Source organism: Tarenaya hassleriana, unplaced genomic scaffold (genome assembly GCF_000463585.1).
Source record: "Tarenaya hassleriana unplaced genomic scaffold, ASM46358v1 Cleome1, whole genome shotgun sequence".
Lineage (NCBI taxonomy): Eukaryota > Viridiplantae > Streptophyta > Magnoliopsida > Brassicales > Cleomaceae > Tarenaya > Tarenaya hassleriana.
This window is the reverse complement of record NW_010960187.1, coordinates 5,352,023-5,373,985: the sequence shown is the minus strand read 5'-3', so window position 1 is coordinate 5,373,985 and position 21,963 is coordinate 5,352,023. Positions and strand designations below refer to the sequence as shown.

The 21,963-nt window shown below is 40.9% G+C and overlaps 5 protein-coding genes across 6 annotated transcripts; 2 read left to right on the top strand and 3 right to left on the bottom strand.

Moving 5' to 3' along the window:
* The first annotated feature begins 65 nt into the window (after positions 1-65).
* Positions 66-2,388, top strand: LOC104812832 (protein NRT1/ PTR FAMILY 7.2). Its single transcript, XM_010540205.1, has 4 exons — positions 66-324; positions 406-623; positions 738-1,303; positions 1,384-2,388. Exons 1-4 carry the CDS (start codon positions 195-197, stop codon positions 2,213-2,215), a joined length of 1,746 nt encoding a protein of 581 aa, XP_010538507.1. The 5' UTR covers positions 66-194; the 3' UTR covers positions 2,216-2,388.
* Positions 2,320-9,253, bottom strand: LOC104812840 (RNA polymerase II C-terminal domain phosphatase-like 1). Its single transcript, XM_010540217.1, has 17 exons — positions 8,423-9,253; positions 7,600-8,079; positions 7,113-7,323; positions 6,878-7,035; positions 6,736-6,803; positions 6,507-6,612; positions 6,337-6,420; positions 5,603-6,187; positions 5,444-5,507; positions 5,221-5,351; positions 5,081-5,134; positions 4,748-4,844; positions 3,875-4,104; positions 3,698-3,781; positions 3,077-3,142; positions 2,912-2,985; positions 2,320-2,799 (listed from the first exon to the last, which is right to left on the bottom strand). Exons 1-17 carry the CDS (start codon positions 8,753-8,755, stop codon positions 2,712-2,714), a joined length of 2,913 nt encoding a protein of 970 aa, XP_010538519.1. The 5' UTR covers positions 8,756-9,253; the 3' UTR covers positions 2,320-2,711.
* A 910-nt stretch (positions 9,254-10,163) lies between these two features.
* On the top strand, positions 10,164-14,832 carry LOC104812811 (splicing factor 3B subunit 2). The gene is made up of 17 exons (XM_010540173.1): positions 10,164-10,413; positions 10,593-10,700; positions 10,793-10,915; positions 10,999-11,061; positions 11,516-11,623; positions 12,121-12,198; positions 12,421-12,513; positions 12,597-12,683; positions 12,792-12,893; positions 12,969-13,088; positions 13,197-13,259; positions 13,497-13,642; positions 13,738-13,822; positions 13,971-14,078; positions 14,208-14,299; positions 14,396-14,465; positions 14,577-14,832. The coding sequence occupies exons 1-17, from the start codon at positions 10,189-10,191 to the stop codon at positions 14,643-14,645; spliced, it is 1,740 nt and encodes a 579-aa protein (XP_010538475.1). The 5' UTR covers positions 10,164-10,188; the 3' UTR covers positions 14,646-14,832.
* Positions 14,744-19,033, bottom strand: LOC104812819 (uncharacterized protein At4g04980). Of its 2 annotated transcripts, XM_010540185.2 has the most exons (9): positions 18,696-19,033; positions 18,161-18,517; positions 17,982-18,077; positions 17,771-17,894; positions 16,444-17,686; positions 16,187-16,352; positions 15,940-16,104; positions 15,697-15,849; positions 14,744-15,592 (listed from the first exon to the last, which is right to left on the bottom strand). In XM_010540185.2, the coding sequence occupies exons 1-9, from the start codon at positions 18,759-18,761 to the stop codon at positions 15,365-15,367; spliced, it is 2,598 nt and encodes an 865-aa protein (XP_010538487.1). In that variant the 5' UTR covers positions 18,762-19,033; the 3' UTR covers positions 14,744-15,364. The 2 variants fall into 2 exon arrangements, with proteins under 2 accessions (XP_010538487.1, XP_010538495.1); XM_010540193.2 differs by lacking the exons at positions 18,161-18,517; positions 18,696-19,033 and having other exon boundaries at positions 17,771-17,908; positions 17,982-18,064.
* Positions 19,034-20,043: 1,010 nt separating this feature from the next.
* On the bottom strand, positions 20,044-20,712 carry LOC104812802 (glycine-rich RNA-binding protein GRP2A). The gene has a single exon (XM_010540163.2). The coding sequence runs from the start codon at positions 20,659-20,661 to the stop codon at positions 20,257-20,259; it is 405 nt and encodes a 134-aa protein (XP_010538465.1). The 5' UTR covers positions 20,662-20,712; the 3' UTR covers positions 20,044-20,256.
* Positions 20,713-21,963: the final 1,251 nt, after the last annotated feature.

Sequence of the window (21,963 nt, the reverse complement as noted above, 5' to 3'; positions counted from 1 at the left end):
TGATTTTCCAAAATCTATAAGTTTAATCTTGTTTCGGTCTAGCTGTTTCAGAGCTTCGTATTTCGTTTGGACGTCGATTCAGACATTAACAGACATAAACTGGAAAAAAAAAACCTTAATTTCAGGGAACCAGAAACCACTCAAGAGGAAGTAAAAACGACGACGAAGACGGAGAAATTAACCTAGAAAGAGAAATGGCAATCATGGAACAGAAGATTAGCAAGAAGACTGAGGCATGCACTCAAGATGGAAGCGTGGACCGACCCGGCAACCCAGCCATTAGAAGCAAGACTGGAACATGGCTTTCTGCAGTTCTTATACTTGGTATGTGTTGTTTTCAATGAACAGTAAAAATGATTAAACATATGATTTAATTAATCAGAATATCGGGTTTTCGAATAACAGTGAATCAAGGGCTGGCAACGCTCGCCTTCTTCGGAGTAGGAGTGAACTTGGTCTTGTTCTTGACGAGGGTTATGGGACAAGACAATGCAGAAGCGGCCAACAGTGTCAGCAAATGGACAGGCACTGTCTATATATTCTCCTTGCTCGGAGCTTTCCTCAGTGATTCCTACTGGGGAAGGTACAAGACTTGCTCCATCTTTCAAGCCTTTCTGGTCGCTGTAAGTTCTTCAACTCCCTTACCGGATATATATTGAGCCCTGGGGATTCTGTCTCGATGTATATATATATATATAAGCTAACATGTTTCTGAATCGTGTCGTGTTCTGGTACAGGGATTGGTATTGTTATCAGTATCGACACAAGCATTCCTACTCAAGCCAGAAGGCTGCGGAGGTGAGGAGACACCTTGTGGCTCCCACTCTCGTTTCAAGACGGCTCTGTTCTATTTTTCGGTGTATCTGATAGCGTTAGGATACGGCGGTTATCAGCCAAACATAGCGACCTTTGGGGCTGACCAGTTCGATGCCGAGGATCCCAAGGAAGGATACTCGAAAATAGCCTTCTTCAGTTACTTTTACTTGGCTTTGAACCTGGGCTCTCTCTTCTCGAACACGGTGTTAGGGTTCTTCGAAGATCAAGGGCGGTGGCCGCTAGGCTTTTGGGCGTCGGCTGCGTCTGCTTTTGCGGGTTTAGCCCTTTTCTTGACCGGCACTCCAAGATATAGACATTTCGTGCCCAAGGAGAGTCCTTGGTCCAGGTTCTGTCAAGTCTTGGTTGCCGCAACAAGAAAGGCCAGGATTCATATGCCCCCGAGCACGGATCTGCATGGCGTGAATCTCTTCGAAACGGAGACTCAGCGTACTGGAGACAGGAAGATACTTCATACTCAAGGTTTCAGGTAAAAAAGCTCTATTTCTCTGATAAAAGTTACGTACACCTGTTGAAGATTTCAGTGCATAACAATCTCTGTTTGTGCAGATTCTTGGATAGAGCTGCAACCGTTATGCCGGACGATGAAATTGACAAAGAATCGAGTTACGATCCGTGGAAACTTTGCACAGTAACGCAGGTGGAGGAAGTGAAATGCGTTCTGAGACTCCTTCCAATCTGGCTCTGCACCATTCTCTACTCGGTCGTTTTCACTCAGATGGCCTCCCTCTTCGTCGAGCAAGGCGCAGTCATGAAAACCACCATTGCAGACTTCCACATTCCACCCGCGAGCATGTCAAGCTTCGACATTCTCAGCGTAGCCTTCTTCATCTTCGTGTACAGGCGAGTTCTCGACCCAATATTCTCAAGACTGAACAAGACCGAGCCCAACAAGGGATTAACTGAGCTTCAGAGGATGGGAATAGGGCTCGTGATCGCGGTAATGGCAATGATAGCGGCGGGAGTTGTGGAAATATTCAGGCTGAAACACAAGAACACGAGTGAGAGTTCTCTGAGCATATTCTGGCAAGTGCCTCAGTACGTATTGATCGGCGCGTCGGAGGTGTTTATGTACGTCGGCCAGCTCGAATTCTTCAACGGGCAAGCTCCCTCGGGGCTGAAAAGCTTCGGGAGCGCTCTCTGTATGACGTCGATATCGCTGGGGAATTACGTCAGCAGCTTGTTGGTATCTATAGTGATGAAGATCTCGACAAGAGATGAAATGCCCGGTTGGATTCCAGGGAATCTCAACAAAGGCCATCTTGAAAGATTCTTCTTCCTCTTAGCTGCTCTAACCACAGCTGATTTCGTCGTCTATCTCATCTGTGCGAAATGGTACAAATACATAAAGTCCGAACCGACATTCATCGAGGCTGTCTGATTTCAAAAAAAAAAAAAAACATTTTGTTCTTCCGAGTTCTTGTAAGATTTGTGGGCGGTGATGCTCTTCAGACATTTTTGTGTCAAAAGAGTTGAGCCATATGGTAATGGTAATGGTGTGATATTGTCATGTAATGTAAACAATCCTGCTTATAACGTTACATTCGTTGCTTACACTGTATCATCTATACACACTGACCGAGATGAAGTTCGAAATGGGCTAATAAGCGAACTAAAAGAGACTGAAAGACTGTCGGAAAGGCAAACTATCCAAACGGTCCTTGCCGGTCATTTGCAGCAACTTTCCTTCTGAAACCGCATCGAAAGATTATACAAAACTCGGGATCTGGGTCCGACCACTGTTACTGGATTTGAGCAAAAATCTGACAGGTCTTGGAGTCAGCGAGGATCCTGGACCAGTGCCATTTTCCCAAAAGAATGTTCTTGACTTGCTGCTTGGAGAAACGCGTTGATGTCGAAATGAGTTAAAAGCTTGTCTACGGATATCTTCCTGAAGATGGCATCCGTTGCAGAGATCGTTGAAACTCTGGTTTCATACGCTTGCTCGACATCCCATGCGAAGATCTGTTCCGATATCGACAAGAAAAACCAATCGAAAAACATGAGAAAGGAAGCAATAAAAATGAATCGATACTTCCAACGAATTTTCGGACAGGCAAGGATGATGCGCACAAACCTAGGAGATACCGGCCGTTTATACAAAGATTGACCAATCATCGATCTCAAACTGGAGAGCGCTCTTTCGGCAGCCTGAAAGCAAGCACACAAGGCATTACGAAAAGCCAGTGGAAGAGAAACAGTAAGAAAACGGATGGGATTAGAATAAGCACTAAGGAAAAACCTGCATCCTGGCCTCATCCCATGTCAAACCAACACCTTCCCCTAGAACTCGCCCATCAATTTCGACCTGAAAATGCAGTTATACTTTATAGCATGAATGAATGCTTTCTAAGATACTACGAACCGATTAGGCACGTATGGTAATTGATTGGTGGTCATGAGGCATTGGAAAAATAGGAAGGCGATCTTACAAAATCGAGCCAAACACTATTTTCATATGCTGAATAAAGAACCAACACTAAAATCATGAAAACACCAATCCTCACTGGAACAAACAAAATGCATGGATTCATACACTGCCATTGGAACCGTATCGTCACCTTTCGGTATTCTTTTCATTGATAGCAAAAGAAAACACATTACCAAGGAAAACACAGATGAAATCCATATGAAAGTATGGTTACTAGTCTGACCTGAAATTAGCAGTCAACTGGTAAACTTCTTTGTTTTTTTTCCTATTTACGCGCCTACATATTTATTCTGATGCCAAAGGTCTATCATTTACCACTATTTTCGTTAATGTTTTTCCTAAATAAACATAGATTTTCCAAAAAGAGAAAGCATTTATTTGTTTTTTGATGGAAGAACATAACAAAAATAGAATCTTCTTCAGACAACAAACCTGAACATATAATTCATCTTTTTGGACCATGTCCGATGGTGGGCGTTGTGCTTGAAAAGCCACGTCAAAGCCCTCCATAGCGCACTGGATAACAAAACATAAGAAAATCAAACTTTATAAACGTTCATGAGTGTACGAGCAAGAAAGAATAAGTAGAGACAGTAATCCATGACATACCAATTCCCTGAGCGCAGAAATGGAGCCCATAGGCCTAATAGAGCCTTCCAATCTCGGATCTGTAGGTCTAGAGGGATCTGACATTGCTGAGAATGGTGCAGATTCGTCTCTGCCAAATGGGCGATTCTCTACCATATTTCCATTTCCCAAGAAGGTACTGCCATTAGCAAAGGCACTTGCATCCCTATTGCTCGGCCTTGGGTCGGGATTCGTACGGGACAAATATACATCTGCAGAAAGGGCCTCGAAAAGTCAGAACAACAGAAAAACAAAATTCTTGGATCTTTATGCAAAGAAATATGTCATATAAATCCAGCCAAGAGTAAACCTAAACCAAATGCCACAAATAGATGGTAGATCACACCCTACAAACCAATTTAAAGGGGAAGGGCCAAAGATTTGTAATCATAGCATTGCATACCACCACACTTCCACACTGGTTTTCCACAGCATCCCACTCTCGGTGGCCTACCCACTCTAGCCTTCCCCAGCCACTCTTTTCACATAGAGTGGTGACTTTCAGACAAATTGATATGAACTCAGCTTGTACCAGAGCCAGGTTACAAATTTATACGTAAGATTATAAGTTAAAAGCTTGAACTTGGTTTACATAAATCATAAACCAAATTCATACTTGGACATTGGACTATTGGAGTCCTTAATGGAATACTACCATATAGAGGTTGGATCAAAAGATATAGATTCACACCATAGAAAAGCTATAACAGTGATGAAGAAGGCTTTAAGCAACTATATAACTAGAAAACGAAAAGAAAAGTGTGAGAATCCTAATGCAAACACACTGAAATTCTATTTGCTAAAACGGAAGATTAAATTATGAGAAAAGAAACCATATAAGCCAGAATGTCTAACCAGCTAAGTTCTGGATGGAAGCCTCAGCAGCCTTATGCAAGGCTTCTCTTCTGGTTCTACCAAATCCCTCTCCAATTCTTTCCCCAGAAAACCAAGCCTGCAAAAAGTGCAATGGACTCAAAACAACTGAAATAACCAAAGAAGTTGTCCATCGGAGAGAAAAAAAGAGAATCTGGAAGATGCTGCACAGTATTACAGATTCCGCGGAAACACATCACATCAAAAGTCAACAATCACACGCAGCGTTTTCTCCCAACAACTCTACATATCCAACGGCAGAAAGAAGATCTCAGTCGGAACAGAGTAAATGAAAAGCCTAAGAACTCAAATTACCTCAACAGAGAACTGCAAAACAGAACTAGCAACCAGGCCTGGTTTGAATTCCACCTACGATGTCATAAAAGAAAAAACAACATTAATGGTGAAAAAAACGGATGGAAATAATTGAAATCTGACCCCCAAAATGGCACGACCTTAGTTCCACATTTCATAGCTATATCATGTAGAACATCAGCTGGAGTCTCTGCTGCTGAGGCAATTCGTCCAGACACAGAGTCAAGATCCCTGCTCCTAGACGAAGATCGACTCAAAGATGCCTCCTCCCCTTGAGAATGAATCCATAACAGATCAATGAATTGTACTCAGAGCAAAAGGATACAAAATATGGTATAACAAGAAACGGTTTTGATAGCTTACCATAAAAAGCATGAGATCCGGATTTGTTGTTGTTTGACCTTAATAGTTCATCTCTATGGAATGACTGCAAATTTACAATTGTCAACAATATAATCAGCAGCGTTAAAGACATCAATGTTGGCGATAGAAATCATGATTCAAATAAATTAGAATGCGGACCTCTCTTGGTGGTCTCCGATTCTCACGAAGCATCCTATCAGGTTGAGTAGAACCATCAGTCATAGGAAAAAAGGACGACTGATGAGACCTATGCTTCTCCACATGGACCATTTCAGAATCCAATGGATATTCTTTGGGAACTGTTCGACGAAGTGGAGCAGGATCTATCTCTTCCTCGACAGGAAACCAGCCACTTCTCGGTTGCACATGTGGAGGTGGAACTTGAACTGGAGGCCTTTGAGGAAGTGGAGGTTCACTTGGAGCGGGATCTCTACTATCTTGTCCATGCTGCAATATGAGAAGCCTCCGTCGAGTATCTGGATCCAACTCTGATTCAGGTACCTCACCTTCCTCCCTCGCTGGAGAATTTTGCAAGCTTGGTTCGACGGAACCAGCAGAAACCAGTGGTTTAACTATAGACGTCGATGGTTGAAACTGCATAGGCGGAAAGGTTGCAGCCGACGGTTGCACTGCTGGTACTGGAACTGAAACAGAAGTAGAAGGCATGGCGAATGCAAGGGAAGCAGCTAGCCTAGGATCAAGATTTACCCCAGCAGGGACAGCTGAAGATGCAGAAATTGCTTCCTGGATGAAAAAGGATATAAAATGATCTACTTTAACTCTCACCATCGAGAAGAATCCAATATACACTGTACATGCTTTCCAGAGGTGGCATCCATTACCAATCACGGAACTAACTTTGAAGAACAAATGAGTCTAAGAATGCTAATCACCTTCAATCTTCTCTCCACCTCGGCATCAGCCATCCCATCAAAAGAAAGCAGATCTTTGTTCCCATTTGAACCTGATATCTCATCCTACATCGAAGAGAAATAAGCTACTAAGCAGCAGTCCAGATTTTCATAGAGCGTTGAAAAAAGTGTTAGTTGCAGAATACATCTACCTCAGAGACCAAATAATGGCTGACATCAGGTGGAGAATGAATATCCTCGATATCATTCTCATACGATATTTCCCCAATCCTTTGTAGCAGACAATCATCAAAGTCTCTGTCACCAAGTTCAAACACTATGTTACAGAAAAATCAATGGTTTCCGAAAACATGCATACTCCACTGGAAGTCTAAATACACACTCCATATCAATCGAATCCAATCACATTTAATATCTTACTTGAAAAATCCACCCCTCACATTGCAAGCAACATTTCTCGCGACACACAGTACAGGTATTGCAGCTGCCTACAACAAATAAAAAGAGCAATGTAAGTTCCGTGATTGTAAACGCTATCATAGCCAACACAATTTCTGCTTACTTCAGCTTGAGGAGCATAATAAGGAGCAAATGCAGGAACAACATGCACCCTTGGTTGATCCTTGTCATCCCATACTTTCAACCGATCATCTATCACCAATGCCATTTTAGGATGGCAGGTTCCATCTTGAAACACATTGAACAATGATTTTCTTGAACCTGTGGTGGTAAATCACAAGCTTGTAATAACCGAAATCGTGATTAAAAAAACAAACATACATCGGTACAAAATTTACCAGACTTCACGCAAACAATGCGATCGAGCAACTCATTTGTGTTTATCAAATTCCCCTCTGGGTCGAGAAGTCTCCACATCTCTAAGGCATAATCCCTTTCAGCCATCGTGCAAACATAAACCTCAAAACGCTTACGCCCTCTTGCTGTCAAATAGCTACGAAGCTCCTCCCACGCAGGCCTCAACCTCACTAGCACACTCGTATCACGAATCTGTGTACAAATGAAAGCAGTGTCAAGCAAAAGAATTCTGATCCATCCTGGTGCTCTGTTCAGAAAAGGAAAGAAATATTTAATACTCCAAAAGAGTAAAGCGTCCAGCCTCGTAGTGCCATAATGCACTTGCATGTCATGGAAATTTTATAACAAATAGAATACCATGGGGCACACAACCAATTTAATGACTTGTGAAGGTTAAATTGGACATCAACCAAATAGGTTAAAATGACTGAATACCCAATCAAGAACATAACTTCATGATCCACATACCATTGGATTGATGCGAGTCAGGATAATATTCTTCTCTTGTAGCCTTATGAGTGGACGGACAACAGGCTGATGGTTATCAGACAAGGCAGGAACAACTTCTGTCTGCACCTTAATCACTTTCCCGTTGTCAACTACTTGATCACTTTCAACATATTGCCTCAATATGTTTTTGTCATCTTGGTAACGCTTCATCTCAGCCACCATAACAGCAATACGTTGTGGTTCCACCTCATTGTTGATTCTTCGTTGCAATCCCTCAATCCTATCCTCAAACGAGCGCATGGTATTCGCGACAATGAGAGTTTCGTCAAGATCAAAGACAATACCCAGACATCTGAGGTTCAGCATGACAAGACAGGAATTGTAGAGTCCTGAAGCAACATTGAATGCCCAGAAACACGGGTATTCCTTTTCATTGTTTCTAGAATACATGGCAACCAAATGGAGCTCTTCCTCCTCGCCCAGGAGCATTACTGCTGTCTGAATGAATAGAAAATATCAAACATGATAAGCTGTCAACAAGCTAATTTAGTAAGCTATCTATTTTCAAAGTAACCTAGACCATTCTCGGAAAGCAGACATAGACCACAAACTGGATTCAGCTCCATGATACTGAGTATCGACAATGTACATGAAGTTAAACGGTCATCCAAATGTCACTAATCGGTCAGAATCAATAGAATTGTCCAAATCGGTCAGATTCTGGCGCCAACCCATTACCAAAAGTGAGAAAATGTTGGTGGGTATCGACCAATCTGAAGTTTTGATCATGAATTCTACATTGATTATTAGGGTTTCAAAGTCCCATAAGGCATGTTTATACCTTGTTGTCTCTGAGACAGGATGAATGGAAGAGACGAAGCGGCTCATGAGCAGGAGAAGATGACGATGATTTGAATTTGGCTGTGGCCTCCAATTTGAAACAAAGGCCAGAAGAAGAAATAGTATGAAGCACAGCGAGAGGAGGGCACCTCTCACTAGGTTGAGAGAAGTGGCTTATTCTGATTCCCTTCTTCACTTCCTCCATTATTTCTCTCCGCTTCTTCTTTCTCAGCATCATCATCTCGTCTCCCTTCTCCGATTCCCGAGGTGGGTGTACCTCCATTTCTCCAACTTTTCCTTCACCATTGTACACTTCAACCCTATTACTATACATGTTTGTCTCTTCCTCTTGCTCTTCTTTGTCTTCTTCCTCTTCTTCTCAATCCTCCTTGGATTTGTCCGTGTCAGAAGAAGCAGTCATAGAATCAATGGATTTCTCATCTCAAATTTATTAATCAAAATCTTACTGTTCGTTGTCCCCTGCTGTAAGATCATCAGACCCATACTAGTTTTGAATTCGATCCATGTCTTTTTTTTCGCGGATTACAAGCAGGGCAACAAGAAACAAAATCTTGGAGAAAAACAATGCGTTGGCGAGAAAGAGAGGGGCCGAAGTTAGGGTTTTTTCTTTAGAATTTGTTCCCTAGAAACACTTTTTTCTGGATCTGCGAGTAGCGATTGATCAAATCAGAGCCCTGATACTTTCTGCGGTCCTTTGATGATCTGTTGATGGACAAATCTATGGAAGAAATTAGGTTTTTGTGGGTCACGTTCTAAAATCAGGAGTAAATGGTGAGGAAATTAGCTGAGCGAACCGAAACCCTAGATCCAGATGACGAGGAACAAATCTGAAAACGCTTGGGGCACTCGTCATCGGTATTTAAATGAAGCACGGAGGTCATATCGGTCTTTAGGTTTTCGTTAATTTTTTTTTTTTAAATAAATAAATATAATCTCTAAAAAGAAATAGTTCAGACCATCATTAAAATTTTAAAATAAATAAATATAATCTTTAAATTACGATAAATTGTCTATTTTATATTTATATCTAATAGAAACGTACCATCATTGTCGTCTTCAAGACAAATTGAGCAAGTACAAAAATAGTTGTAAGATATGCATGTGATTGTTTTTATTTCGTAATGTGGAATTGCATTTTTTATTTGTTTTACCTAAAAAAAAGTGATAAAATATTAAATAACACAAGAATATCTATATCTCATTATAAATATATTCATTTAGAGACTATCCATTAACAGATAGAATAAATGTGAGAAATAAATAAAAGGGAAGAGATTAAAGAATAATATCAAGTTCAACAAATGATTTTCTTATTATGAATAACACATATTAAACAAAGATTATTTTAGTAATATATTCTACAAAAATATATATTACAAAATAGGAAATAAGCTGAAACAATTTTTTAGTAGACTTTTTCATTTATTTATTACTATTTTTCGTTTTACGAATATTTTTGTCTTTATCAAAGGTTTAAAGAGGAATTCATTAATGTAAAGTATTTCAGTTTTTTTCCTACTTTTTTTTTTTGTCTATTTCGTATAAAAAAAAATTGGGTCTGTGCCCGTTGGGTCCAAGGGCTGAGTTAAGTATTTTATAATTTCATATAGCAACCTTTTTGGGCCTACAGGCCCATTAATGAAGGCCCACGGAATGACCGACTGTCCCGTTCTTCTAATTTCCCTTTATTGGGCATCTTGTCTTTGTGCCCTTCACATTACTCGCCTGAGAGACGCTTCCGCGAACATGACCGCCGAAACTATCGTCGCTCGCGAAAATGGCGTCGCTCCAATCGGAGACGCCTCCTCAAACTCTAGCGTTACTGCTTCGTCAAAGAAGGCTCGCGAGAGCGAGCGTCGTCGCCGGCGGCGGAAGCAGAAGAAGAACAACAAAGGATCTCAGCGTGATGCTGATGATGGCGACGTCTCTGGTGATACTGACTCGAAGCAGAACGCAGATCCGTTGCAAGAGGTGGGTTTTGTGTTATTCTTCATTTTCTCTTCACGGGCGTGGATCTTTGGGGTTTTGGATGGTGTGCCCTTCTTCGCGGATATCACGCGGTCGAATTTTTTCTTTGCAGTTTTTAGTTTTTTCCGATCAGTATGTTCTGATTTTGGTTCAATGGGTCGAATTCATTGGTTACGGAGCAGGTTGTGGTAGAGTATGTTCCGGAAAAGGCAGAATTAGATGATGGGTTCGATGAGGAGTTTAGGAAGATCTTTGAGAAGTTCAACTTTCAGGAACCCGTTGCTTCTGAGGTACGTACGCTTCTTGCTGCTGTCGAGCCGAGTGTGACTGAGAAGGTTTTGCTTAGCTTAAATCGTAATGAGGCCTTTCTTTTCTTGAGTAGGAGGACAAGAAGGATGACTCTGAGGAAAAGACGGATGCCAAAAAGAAGCTAGACTCAGATTCGGAGGAGGAAGAGAATGACAATCAGCAGAAAGAGAAAGGAATCTCTAACAAGAAGAAAAAGGTCTTTCTTGAAGCTAATGATTAGTTCCCGACTCGTGTTTTTCTTTGCTTTGCTTAAGAAACTGGAAAACTTTGTTTTTTCAGCTCCAACGGAGAATGAAGATTGCTGAGCTGAAGCAGATATGCGCTAGGCCTGATGTGGTTGAGGTATGGATGTATTTCTATCCTTTGCCTGAACATATCACCATTTATTTATTGGCCTCTCTGTTTAGTTTCGGCCTAATCAGTTTAGCAATACCGAAATGGGATGCCTGACCGTTCTCTTATGTATTCTTTTGGCTTTATCTTTCATCTTCTCTTGTTACTTATCTCGTTCAGAATTTTACATGCATAGTATATCTCTGGCATCTTTCGTTTGCTTGGTTCTGTCTCCTTCTTGCATAGTATTTCAATTTGCTGTCTCGATTTTTGTTACCGGTATAAACCACATTGATAGCTTGCTGTATCTTTGTTGAACTGTGCCTTATTAATGATGGGATGTTTGCTCTAGATCCTTTGATCTACTGTGATTCTAATGCTCTATAGACTTTATCTGACCTTGTTATTTTAATTCTCCTAGTCTACCTCTGTATTATATTCTCTTACTAACTAGCTCGTATAGGTCTGGGATGCAACTGCAGCAGACCCGAAGCTGTTGGTGTACTTGAAATCGTATCGGAACACAGTACCAGTCCCAAGGCATTGGTCCCAAAAAAGAAAATATTTGCAGGTTTGTGATCTGTCAAAGCTTATCTTTGTTTCAAATGCGTCTCTGTGGTTTGTGGGTGTGTGGCACATAGGGGAATTAAATAAAGAGATATAGAGATCATCCATGGCAATCAATTTTCCTTATACTATATATGTGCTTCTTGCAGGAGAACATCTGTGATAACCATGGAGCCTGGACTTGTAGGTGTTTCCAGACAGGACTCATTGAGTGTTTATATTTATACATAGAATCGTGATGTCTGTTTTATCAAGACTTCTGCAATGATTTTCTGAGCCTAAAATATGTGTTTATGTAGTAGATTAGGCGGGGTCTTCCCCTTCTAGTGACTTCTTCTCTATCAGTAATGCTTGTTCTTTATCCGTTTGTCTTTCTAGCAGTCTTGCTTTAGATGCATCTGTTTTCTAAGGTTGCAGTATCATTTCATTGTGTTTTCATTGGATGTTGTGGTTGCACCCTTCTTTATAGTAGCATCTCATCAGTGTTTTTTGTTTTTGCAGGGAAAACGTGGTATAGAGAAGCAGCCATTCCAGCTTCCTGATTTTATAGCTGCAACCGGAATTGAAAAGATTAGACAGGTACCTTATATCGTAAACACATTGAGTTAGCTTTTCTGTTGGTTTCTGGTCAATAGGCTGCAAATGGTTGGATTCAAAGGTGTATGGTTTTGCAGAACCTTAAACTTTCTATGCTTTTCAACACATAAAAAAATGTTAAGGGTATTTGTTTTGGTCAATCTAGGTATAGTTCCAATCTCTTCTACAACCTGATGTGAAGTCTCTTTTGTGTTTCTTATACAGGCTTACATTGAGAAAGAAGATAGTAAGAAGTTGAAGCAAAAGCAACGAGAGCGGATGCAACCTAAAATGGGAAAGATGGACATTGACTATCAGGTTCTTTGTTTAGATCATTTGTTGTGGTTTAGCCTTGTCGATTGTATTCCTTTTCTTACCGTTGGCATACCTTCCTTTGACAGGTTCTTCATGATGCATTCTTCAAATACCAGACAAAGCCTAAACTGACAGCTCTTGGTGATCTATATTTTGAGGGAAAGGAATTTGAGGTATTGCTTTGTCAGATTCTCCATGATGTGTTCATTTTACTTTGTTACTAGATGGATAAGTTTTATGACTTGGGGTCATTGAACTGATATTAGATATTTGAAAACTAGGTTAAACTGAGGGAAATGAAACCTGGAACTTTATCGCGTGAACTAAAAGAAGCTCTTGGTATGCCAGATGGTGCTCCTCCCCCCTGGTTGATTAATATGCAGGTGAGTTTTATATCATGACTTGTTGACATTGTGAATCTGATTGCCATGGAGCTTTCATTGATACTTCTTTAACAGAGATATGGCCCTCCACCTTCTTACCCACATCTAAAAATTCCTGGTCTAAATGCTCCTATTCCTTCTGGAGCTAGCTTTGGTTATCATCCTGGGGGGTGGGGTAAACCACCGGTTGATGAAGTAAGTCTTCTGATTTTTTATTTTTTTTCATCTTAATTCTTTTTTCTTATTCTTTGTCACCGTTTAGCAGAGTTATTTATTTCTTCTGGTGGTTTGTCTTGTAAATAGTATGGACGCCCATTATATGGAGATGTCTTTGGTGTCCAGCAGCAAGAACAGCCTAATTATGAGGTAACTCTGCAACTTTCTCCTTAGCTTTGGTAAAAGATTCTAGCTTCATGGTCTCTGGTTTAGTTTCTAAAGCAGGTACCTTTTCTAAGCTAGATATATAGGTGGCATGGTTGTAAAACACTGGAATAGTAACTGTAGGGTCATGGAACCTGTTCTTGATAATCAAATTCTGGTGATACGATAAATTCATGAAAGGTAGAGCTGTACACTGAGTTCTCCTTTTCTCAATAACTTCAGGAGGAACCTGTTGATAAAAGCAAGCACTGGGGTGATTTGGAAGAAGAGGAAGAAGAAGAGGAAGAGGAGGAGGAAGAGGAACCAGAGGAGGAGATGGAGGAAGAGGAGCTAGAAGACGGTATTGAGTCGGTGGATACAGTGTCAAGGTATTGATTTTCTCAACTAGTGTATTTCAGTGAGGTGTATATGTTTTGTTACTAATTTGGATAATGAAGCTGATTGTTATACTTTATTTGCGCAGCACTCCTACTGGTATTGAGACACCCGACGCAATAGAACTACGTAAGCAGCAGAGAAAAGAGCAGCCTGAGAGGCCTCTGTACCAAGTGAGAAACTTAATGCTGAGAATTGTGATATTCATTTAGCTATTCATTTCTTGAAGCATCTTATTTTGTATTTCAAGCAAAAAAAATTGATATTAATTTCCTACCGTTCTTTGGTTTTCTCGATGCTCCTTTTTCTCTGATTCTGAAGGTCCTTGAGGAAAAGGGAGAGAGTATTGCTCCTGGAACATTACTTGGAACCACACATACATATGTTATTAACACTGGTGGTACTCAGGACAAGGCAGGAGCTAAAAGGGTAAGCAACCTATACTTTGAATTGCATATCATCAATGTGTTCTTATTGTGTGCAAATGCCGTCGAGACTTGTGCATGGCTTTGCATCCTTGATTGCTAATAACAATGAGAATGGTGATGTGTCGACCAGGTTGATTTGCTCAGAGGGCAGAAGGCAGACCGAGTGGATGTCAGTTTACAGCCAGAAGAACTGGAACTCATGGACAACGTTTTACCTGCCAAGTAAGTCGGGTTTCTTGTATTTTTTATCCGTTAAGACAAGACAATAATAATAACCAGAGTACCTAAACCTGTCCCATACACATTGGTTTTCTGAAGGTATGAGGAGGCGAGGGAAGAGGAGAAACTCCGTACTCAACGAGAGGACTTCAGTGACATGGTTGCCGAGGTATGAACACATTAGAAACAGATTATACAGCATTTGCATGTTGATGAGATCTTGTGAACGTAGGGAAGCAAATATTCAGTGTTATATCTTGTCATTCGTTTTTTTTTGCAGAACGAGAAGAAAAGGAAGCGAAAGATGCATGATAAGGAGGGGAAGAAGAAGAAAGATTTCAAGTTCTGAGGTTGTGGGGACCTGTTTTCAAGTTCATGAAATCAGTTGTAGCTGTTGGAGAGAGGTGAGCTAATAGGAGCAGTTAATTAGTATAAATGCTTTTCACGACAACATGGAATCTTGTTTGTGCTATGAATTGAATTCAAGTAAAACCCGTGTCTCGTAGAAGGATTGAATGCAAAAACATGTTATCAATGGTATGTTGTCTGTGTCGGAATAACTCGAGCCTCAAAAGGACGCCCTCAGGGTCTTTTGTGAGTTCTCATTACGATCTGTGGGTTGGGTATCTGAAAGTCGGGTATCCATCGTGGTCAAGTATGGATCCGACGATGGCAATACCTGACCTTTGGGTTTGGATTATAGTGTTGATCTGCGAGAATGTGTATTTGTTGGGTGCCCGTCGTCGGATTCGTCTTGAGAGAACTGACTTGCGAGACAGTTCGTTTTCGCAACCCATTTAGAGAACTGACTTGCGAGACCGTTCGCAAAGTTGAAACTTTTGTCGAAGATCTTGTGTTCATGTACAACTGAACTCAATGGAGTAAAAACATGTAAAAGCTTTATACACACTGTTCTAATTTAAAAAAAAAACATCTTCACCATAGCAAAAATGAAATTCTGCTTTATTTATATACATTGTTCTAATAAAAAACCAGAAAACCCAAAAAAAAATTAAAAAGAATTGTTTTGCAACAACTGTTTCTCAGAAACAGCGAAGCATTTTTGGTTCAGAACTTGGTTTGAGAATCTGTCTGAGGATCTGTCTGAATCTCATGAGCCAACTGTCTTGTCAGATGATCGGCTCTGTCGTCATGCCCTCCTGCAAATGTATAGACTTTGAACGCAAACTGAAACGCCCTCCATAGCCTTTTAGCCTCCTCTGGTTTCTTTGTCACTTCTGACTTTGTATCGGCTTCTTCTCCTTTCTTCTGTGCTTCGTTTGCTTCCCTCCTCTCCTGCCATTTATATTTCGATCAGAACCCGGATCAGAAATCAAGAAAACAAGATTCATTCAAGAACTGATCGTGAACGAGTTCTTGATTTAAAGCCTCTGACTCACCTTCAGAGCTAGCTCCATGCAGTTCGAAGAGACATCTACCATAGATTCCTTGATCTGGACAAGGATATCGAAGTTCAGATGAATCTTGTGGCTCTGAAACATCTTTGCTTGTTCATCCTTTGTCCTCTCCAGTGCATCTATTTCTCCTTTAACCTGTTCAATGTTATCTGCATTGTTAACTGGAAGAAGAAACCGAACGATAAAAAGAAACGGAGCTTAGAACTCGTGTTCTATGACACTTGCCTTGTTGAAGAAACGTTCGATCTTGTCGAGGAGCTCGTTTAATGGAGGCTTCACTTTCCAGTTCTTTAGTTCGTTCATAATTCCGTCTAACTTTTTGTACTCCGCAGCTGCAGATCTTATTGCTTCCAGTTTCTTCTGAGGGAAACCCTCGAATCTCGCAAGAACCTGAACGAGATTTAAACCTTACGGAGATGGGATCGATAGCGTATCGGTTTTTAAGACAGAGATGATCAAGGAACATTCATACCTGTGTTTCGTCACTTAGTTTCTCAAGAACAGATTCCACCTTGCAGTGGAACTCAAGTAGCTCTTTCATGTCTTTTGTCTCGAAACTATGTATTTCGTGCTTCAGTTCATCGATAGATTTCGTGTACTTTTGAACATCGTCTTCGATTTGCTGAAAATAAGCTGACCTATAACCAAATCGCTACATATTAAAATCAATATTTATATGGTATGATTTGTGATGAATTCAGAATCATGCATATATATTATCATTTGAACCTCTTTGTCATCTCCGCTAACGCATCAGCCATTCCTGATTTCCCTCCACCACCACCAGCAGCAGCAGCAGCAACGTTTCCGGTGGCCATGCTTTTCTTCGGTTTACTTCTTCTGCCTTCGACACCACGGCCTTCGAGCTTTCCCTTGAGGACCCAATACAGATTCGCGATTTGGGCTGATCTCCTCAGCTTGCTGGTTGCTTTCTTCGCACGCAATGATTTGGCAGCTGATGATCCCGGAGGCGGCGGAGGCGGCGGCTTCGTGGAATCAGCAGCATCTCCGTTTCTCCGTGGCAGAGGTGGTGGCGGTGGTAGACTCAATTCTCTACTTTCAGGACTTGGTTGAGGCAGTGGAGACAGAACATGAGTTCTATTTGTCGGTGGAGACAAAACAGGAGCCCTATTTGTCGGTGGAGACAGAACAGGAGCTCTATTTGTCAATGGAAGTTGATTACTTCTGTCTGAAAGAGCTGAGAGAAGTGGTGAAGGAGGAGGAGGTGGCGGTGGAGGAGAACATTGGGCGAGCTTTGAAAGTGGTGGCGGCATTGGCGGAGGAGAAGGAGGAGGAGAGCTTCTGGTGAGGATTGAGAGTGGCGGAGGCCACATTGGAGGTGAGGTCAATGGCGTGACTGAGACAATACTCGAACAAGATGACAAGGCTTGTTCTTGTTCTTGTAGCTCGTGTGAAGTTTCTGATGTACCAAGATTCAGGTTCCCTTCAGAAGATTCTTCTGATGTACCTGAAGTTGTCAGATTGTTCTGATCATCGGTTTCTAAGTCATGTTCTGTTTCATTCTCTTCAATTCCTCTGTAGCTCCGATCATCAAAATCACAGTCTTCCTCTTCTTCTTCTCCTTCGAGTTTCTCTGCCTCCTCGTAAATGGTATCGTTCTTGAGGTCCAGATCAAGGAGGGATCGATCCTCTCTCTGAGACAATATATGTAAAGCGATTCGCTTTACATCAGCAGGGCTCAACTTATCCAGAGCTTGAGCTCTTAGATTCCAGAGAGTAGGAGACGCTGAATTACCAGACACCCTCCCAGGAAGAACTGATGTGGGTGTAAGAGGAGACGCGAAGAACGAGCTCGTTCCTTCTGAATATGACTCGGACCTTGTCAAGCTTCTTCCTTGCGGTGTACCCTTTGGAAAACACTCTCTCTTCCCGCCATATTCGAGTTCCATCATATCGAATCTTTCCCGCAACATCTTGATCAGCCCATCTAGTGCTGCGAGTACATGTTCCACTGCAGAAGAAGCAACAACGGAATTAGCTCCCGAAAAGGGGCGAATCCAAAAGATTCTTCTGGGAAATTATTTTTCTGACAAACCGAGGCGATCAGACTTGTTCCTCCCCAATCCAGTTTGTTTATACTTGGATCTCTCCACCCATTCGTGATCCACAATCCAAGAATCTCCGATTGCTCTCAGATCTTCGTAGAAGAATATGAACATCTGTTTTTGGAATTCTGGGTCATCAGATCAGTACACACATTCAGAGACAACATTGGTCGAATCACTGGAAACTGTAATGTTCTGTACCTTATCCATGTCCGTGTCTTTCATATCAAACGCCTTGTTGATGGTTATGATCTCGTAAGAAAGCTTCTGGAGATCTTTCATTGTCTGCAACACAATCTGACGGCAAAACCAGAAGCAAGATCATTAGATCGTGTTCATAACCAGAAGGGAAAAACGATCGACAAGATCAAAAAAGGGACCTCGGGTACAGAGAGAGAGGCATCAAGAGAAGGCAAGTCGATCATGTCCCGGAAGGTCAAGATATTCTTCCTGAGCTCCACCATAAGAATGAAACTCGGACTGCATTTCGGCGAATCTTCGACGTTTTTAAGGCTCTGAACTTGCTTCCGAGTCTTTGCAGAGAGCGAAGATGCAGCCCGTTTCACAGAATTGATGCTCTTTGACAAAGCATTAGACGATATTTCCGATGCCATTCGCCTAATCTCTTTCCTCTTCTTTCTGAAGCTGTTGGGCGATGCAGCAGAAGGCGATGGTGACGCATGCCTCATCTCTTCCCTGTTCTTCTGCACACTTTTCCAAGCAAGTCTTTTCGGGACCTGTAACATAACCATCTTTCTTCTCAGTTTCGGATTAAACATGACTGGATACATTCGAAGAACTCTGTTTCATTTGAATACTCTTCACATCATCTTCCACTCCTGACTTATCCAGACATGACAGAAGAACAGAAGAAGATATGTAATGAAAAGATCAAAAAGAAGAAAAAAGACAGACCTGCATTCTTGAGAACTTGTGTCGGAAGACATGAGGCGTTAAGCCGCAAAAGTTCCCGCTCGACATGATGACTTTGACTTTGGAACCAAGAAACAATCTCAGAGACGATGTTTAACGAACAGTCTCCATTAATGAGAGAGACTCTGTTTTTTTTTCCTTTCTTCAACCCTTTTGAGCACAGAAAAGAATGGATGCAGAACAAAAAAAAGAGTCAAAAAACATACAGAAAGATTGAAGATTTGGGGTTTTCATAATCTTTTTCTATCTTTTTTTACTGGTTATTATTAGGCAATGCTTAATGTGACAGAACCTTTCTTTTTCCTTTTGTGGGATTTCTCTTGAAAAAGAGAGGGGTTTTGAGGAACCCTAAATGCCCATGTTAATATAATGATCATAATTATCATTAGCGCTTGATTATTTCCAAGGTATGATCAAAACCTCTAAATTACACCCTAATTACAGTCATTAAGCTCAAGAATGGCATTGTAGAACCAAAGCCACAGGTTATTTCGGTGGGATGTCATTACCAAGTGTTATTCTTAGTACGGCGATCATTTTAATTTTAACGGTAGTCAATCAATGTCAGTCCTCAAATAGAACTTTTCTTTTATTTAATTATGGAAATGATATTAATACACTCCTTTCTTCTAAAACCAAAGTAATTGACAAAAGCCAAGGAACACATGAACATAAGCAACATGGAGGTGAAAAACAATCTGCAGACACATGGAAAGTTTTCTTGGGACAGAAGTAACCGAATTTTCAAAACATTATCCGTAATAAGTGATTCGCAAGATATTATGATTCTCGAGCCTGAATCTGCTGATTTCTCGTGCATTTTCCCAGATTACGAACTCAAAACCGACATGTCATTTTCGCGATGTGTTTGCGCATAAGACTGCCTAATTCAAATTCCCCAGCTTTCGGATTTTTTTCACGAGTTCTTTGCCTCTGCCACTTACTTCGAACCCTTTTGAGTAACTGAGTGATGGGTTCTCAGGCCGAGTGACATGGACATGGACATTGACACATCTTCTCATTGTTGCTGGCTCATGGCCTTGAAGCTTTGGGGAAGCAGCCTATCTTTGCAGAAGGATCAGCCTAAGAAGCTGCCTGATCCATTCAACTATGGAGGAGGATGAGGACTGGTCAATCCAGACAAAAAGCAGCGACACCTGGTTTCCTGTTGTTTGGGGAGACAGCGATTTGCCCAACTAATCCAAGGCCATCAATTCTTGATGTGATATTACCTTACCATCAAGACGTATACATATGAGTATATATATGTATGTATTGTTCTGGTGTCTCCTGTAATATTCTGTATCAGATTAGACTTGGGGACATAACATAACTCATAAACGCGAATGTCCCTTTTATTCATACGTAAACAAAGTGCTACAAAACAGAGGGAGACACAAACTCCCCATGCGTGTACATAGATATATATATATATATATCCCTCAGATGACAACATCATAAAACCTCTAATACAATACCATAAACACATACTACAACATACCATCATGACTACATATATATATATGTGTGTGTGTGTCTGTATCTAACAAAAGGCCACACACTTCTTCTTACAGTCCATAGTGCATCCTCCGCCGCCGCCGCCGCCTCCATAGCCCTTGCCGGAGCGGCTGAAAGAGGAGAAGCACTTGGCCGGACACCTCAGCTTCTTACCGAAACAAGGACCCTTTTCTCTGCAAACCACCGTCGGCCTGATCACTCCTCCCTTCCCGTACCCACCGCTCGGACCCCCGTATCCACCACCGTATCCGCCGCTCCACCCGTTCCCGAACCCGGGTATTCCTCCGAACCCGGATCCGGGTCCGAAGTAACCGCCAAACCCGGGATCGACACCGGCATCGCCTGATGGGTTTTGACGGGTTGCTTCAGAAAGAGAGGTGGTGAAGAGGAGGAGAAGGAAAGGAACGAAGACGAAAGGGCTAGTCGCCATTTTTTCCTGTGATTGGAGATGACGAGAGATGATGGTGATCAAGTAGATTGTATTTATGGAGGAGAAGGGCATTTAATGGAATGAGGGGGAGACAAAGGAGGACGGTTGAGGAAAGATTTGTGGACTTTTGGTCAGATTTTTGAGTTAGGTTTGTGGAGTTAATGGTGCACTTGTTTGTCTCTGATTTCTAACTTTGTTGATAAATTTGCCTCCACTTGGCAACATTTACTTTTTATTTACAATTTTTTTTTTTGTAAATCAATTGGATTTTGAATACCCTACACCCACGTAATTCACGGGATTCCACGTTGAAAAAATTGGATAAACCCTGTATTTTTATTTATTTAATTAAAATAATTGGATTATGTATGAAAGGAAAGGTCATTAATTTTTTTTTGTCAAAGGTTAGTGTTTCATTACCCAAAAAATTTTACATTGAGCTATTCAACCGTTACACTAATTTCATGTATGATTATTTCGTGTGACATGACAAAACGAGACCATTTCGTATTTGCTTTTTGGTTCTGTGTAGATATGTCCTCTCTTTTTTTTCACGAGGGGGCTACCTAGTATTCGACACTTGTACGTGATTTACCGATCCATTCAAGTGGTCGGCAACTCATTTCTTTCCATTATAAACATGATTCTTTTTTTTTTTAATGAGTTGAGTCTATTTTGCTTTAGATAATGATATGCATGGATGTCGAGGTTAACATTGACATGTCTCTGGCTGCCGGTCACTCTTCGTCGCGAGGAAAAGATTGAGTGTCTCGGTATGTGAAGAAGATGCGTATAGAAAATATGTAATGGATGTGTATACCAACAAAACTTTTGTATAAAGATATTGTGCAATTTAATGTATACTAACTATAATCACTTATATCTCCAATAATAAAAATTTATGGTTTAATAATGAAATAAATGATATTAAGAAAGAGATTAGCATGGCATTATATAGCTTACGACAATCGAATGAATTTTGTAAAGGTATAGATAATCATGTTAGTTTGTTTTGATCAATAAGATTCATTAAATTAAAACATGTTTTTAATGTAAAAGGTATTGAATTATGGGCTTTTCAAAATCCCAAAAGGCGTAGGACTAGAAAATGTGCATGCGCTAAAACAAAACAATACTATAGAAGTTTCCTTACGTTATCGTGCAGACATGCATTTTTTCAAAATCTGATTTAACTTGTTAATTAATTTAACTATTAATTCCGTAAAGTTTATAGAGATGATTGAGTAGAAGTTTATGAAATTGAAAAATAGTTATTAATGTTTTGAGAAGAGAAATGATTAA

Coding starts and splice junctions, on each gene's coding strand:
- LOC104812840 (XM_010540217.1), bottom strand. CDS start 8,755: ATGTATAGTAATAGGGTTGAAGTGTACAATGGTGAAGGAAAAGTTGGA. Junction 6,421..6,506: donor GCCATTATTTGGTCTCTGAG/GTAGATGTATTC, acceptor TCTTCGATGTAG/GATGAGATATCAGGTTCAAA. Junction 4,845..5,080: donor TTTTGCAGTTCTCTGTTGAG/GTAATTTGAGTT, acceptor CACTTTTTGCAG/GCTTGGTTTTCTGGGGAAAG.
- LOC104812811 (XM_010540173.1), top strand. CDS start 10,189: ATGACCGCCGAAACTATCGTCGCTCGCGAAAATGGCGTCGCTCCAATC. Junction 11,062..11,515: donor CTAGGCCTGATGTGGTTGAG/GTATGGATGTAT, acceptor TAGCTCGTATAG/GTCTGGGATGCAACTGCAGC. Junction 12,514..12,596: donor AGATGGACATTGACTATCAG/GTTCTTTGTTTA, acceptor TTCCTTTGACAG/GTTCTTCATGATGCATTCTT.
- LOC104812832 (XM_010540205.1), top strand. CDS start 195: ATGGCAATCATGGAACAGAAGATTAGCAAGAAGACTGAGGCATGCACT. Junction 624..737: donor TTCAAGCCTTTCTGGTCGCT/GTAAGTTCTTCA, acceptor GTTCTGGTACAG/GGATTGGTATTGTTATCAGT. Junction 1,304..1,383: donor CTTCATACTCAAGGTTTCAG/GTAAAAAAGCTC, acceptor CTGTTTGTGCAG/ATTCTTGGATAGAGCTGCAA.
- LOC104812802 (XM_010540163.2), bottom strand. CDS start 20,661: ATGGCGACTAGCCCTTTCGTCTTCGTTCCTTTCCTTCTCCTCCTCTTC.
- LOC104812819 (XM_010540185.2), bottom strand. CDS start 18,761: ATGTCGAGCGGGAACTTTTGCGGCTTAACGCCTCATGTCTTCCGACAC. Junction 17,895..17,981: donor AAGACACGGACATGGATAAG/GTACAGAACATT, acceptor TTCCAAAAACAG/ATGTTCATATTCTTCTACGA. Junction 15,593..15,696: donor GCATGGAGCTAGCTCTGAAG/GTGAGTCAGAGG, acceptor TATAAATGGCAG/GAGAGGAGGGAAGCAAACGA.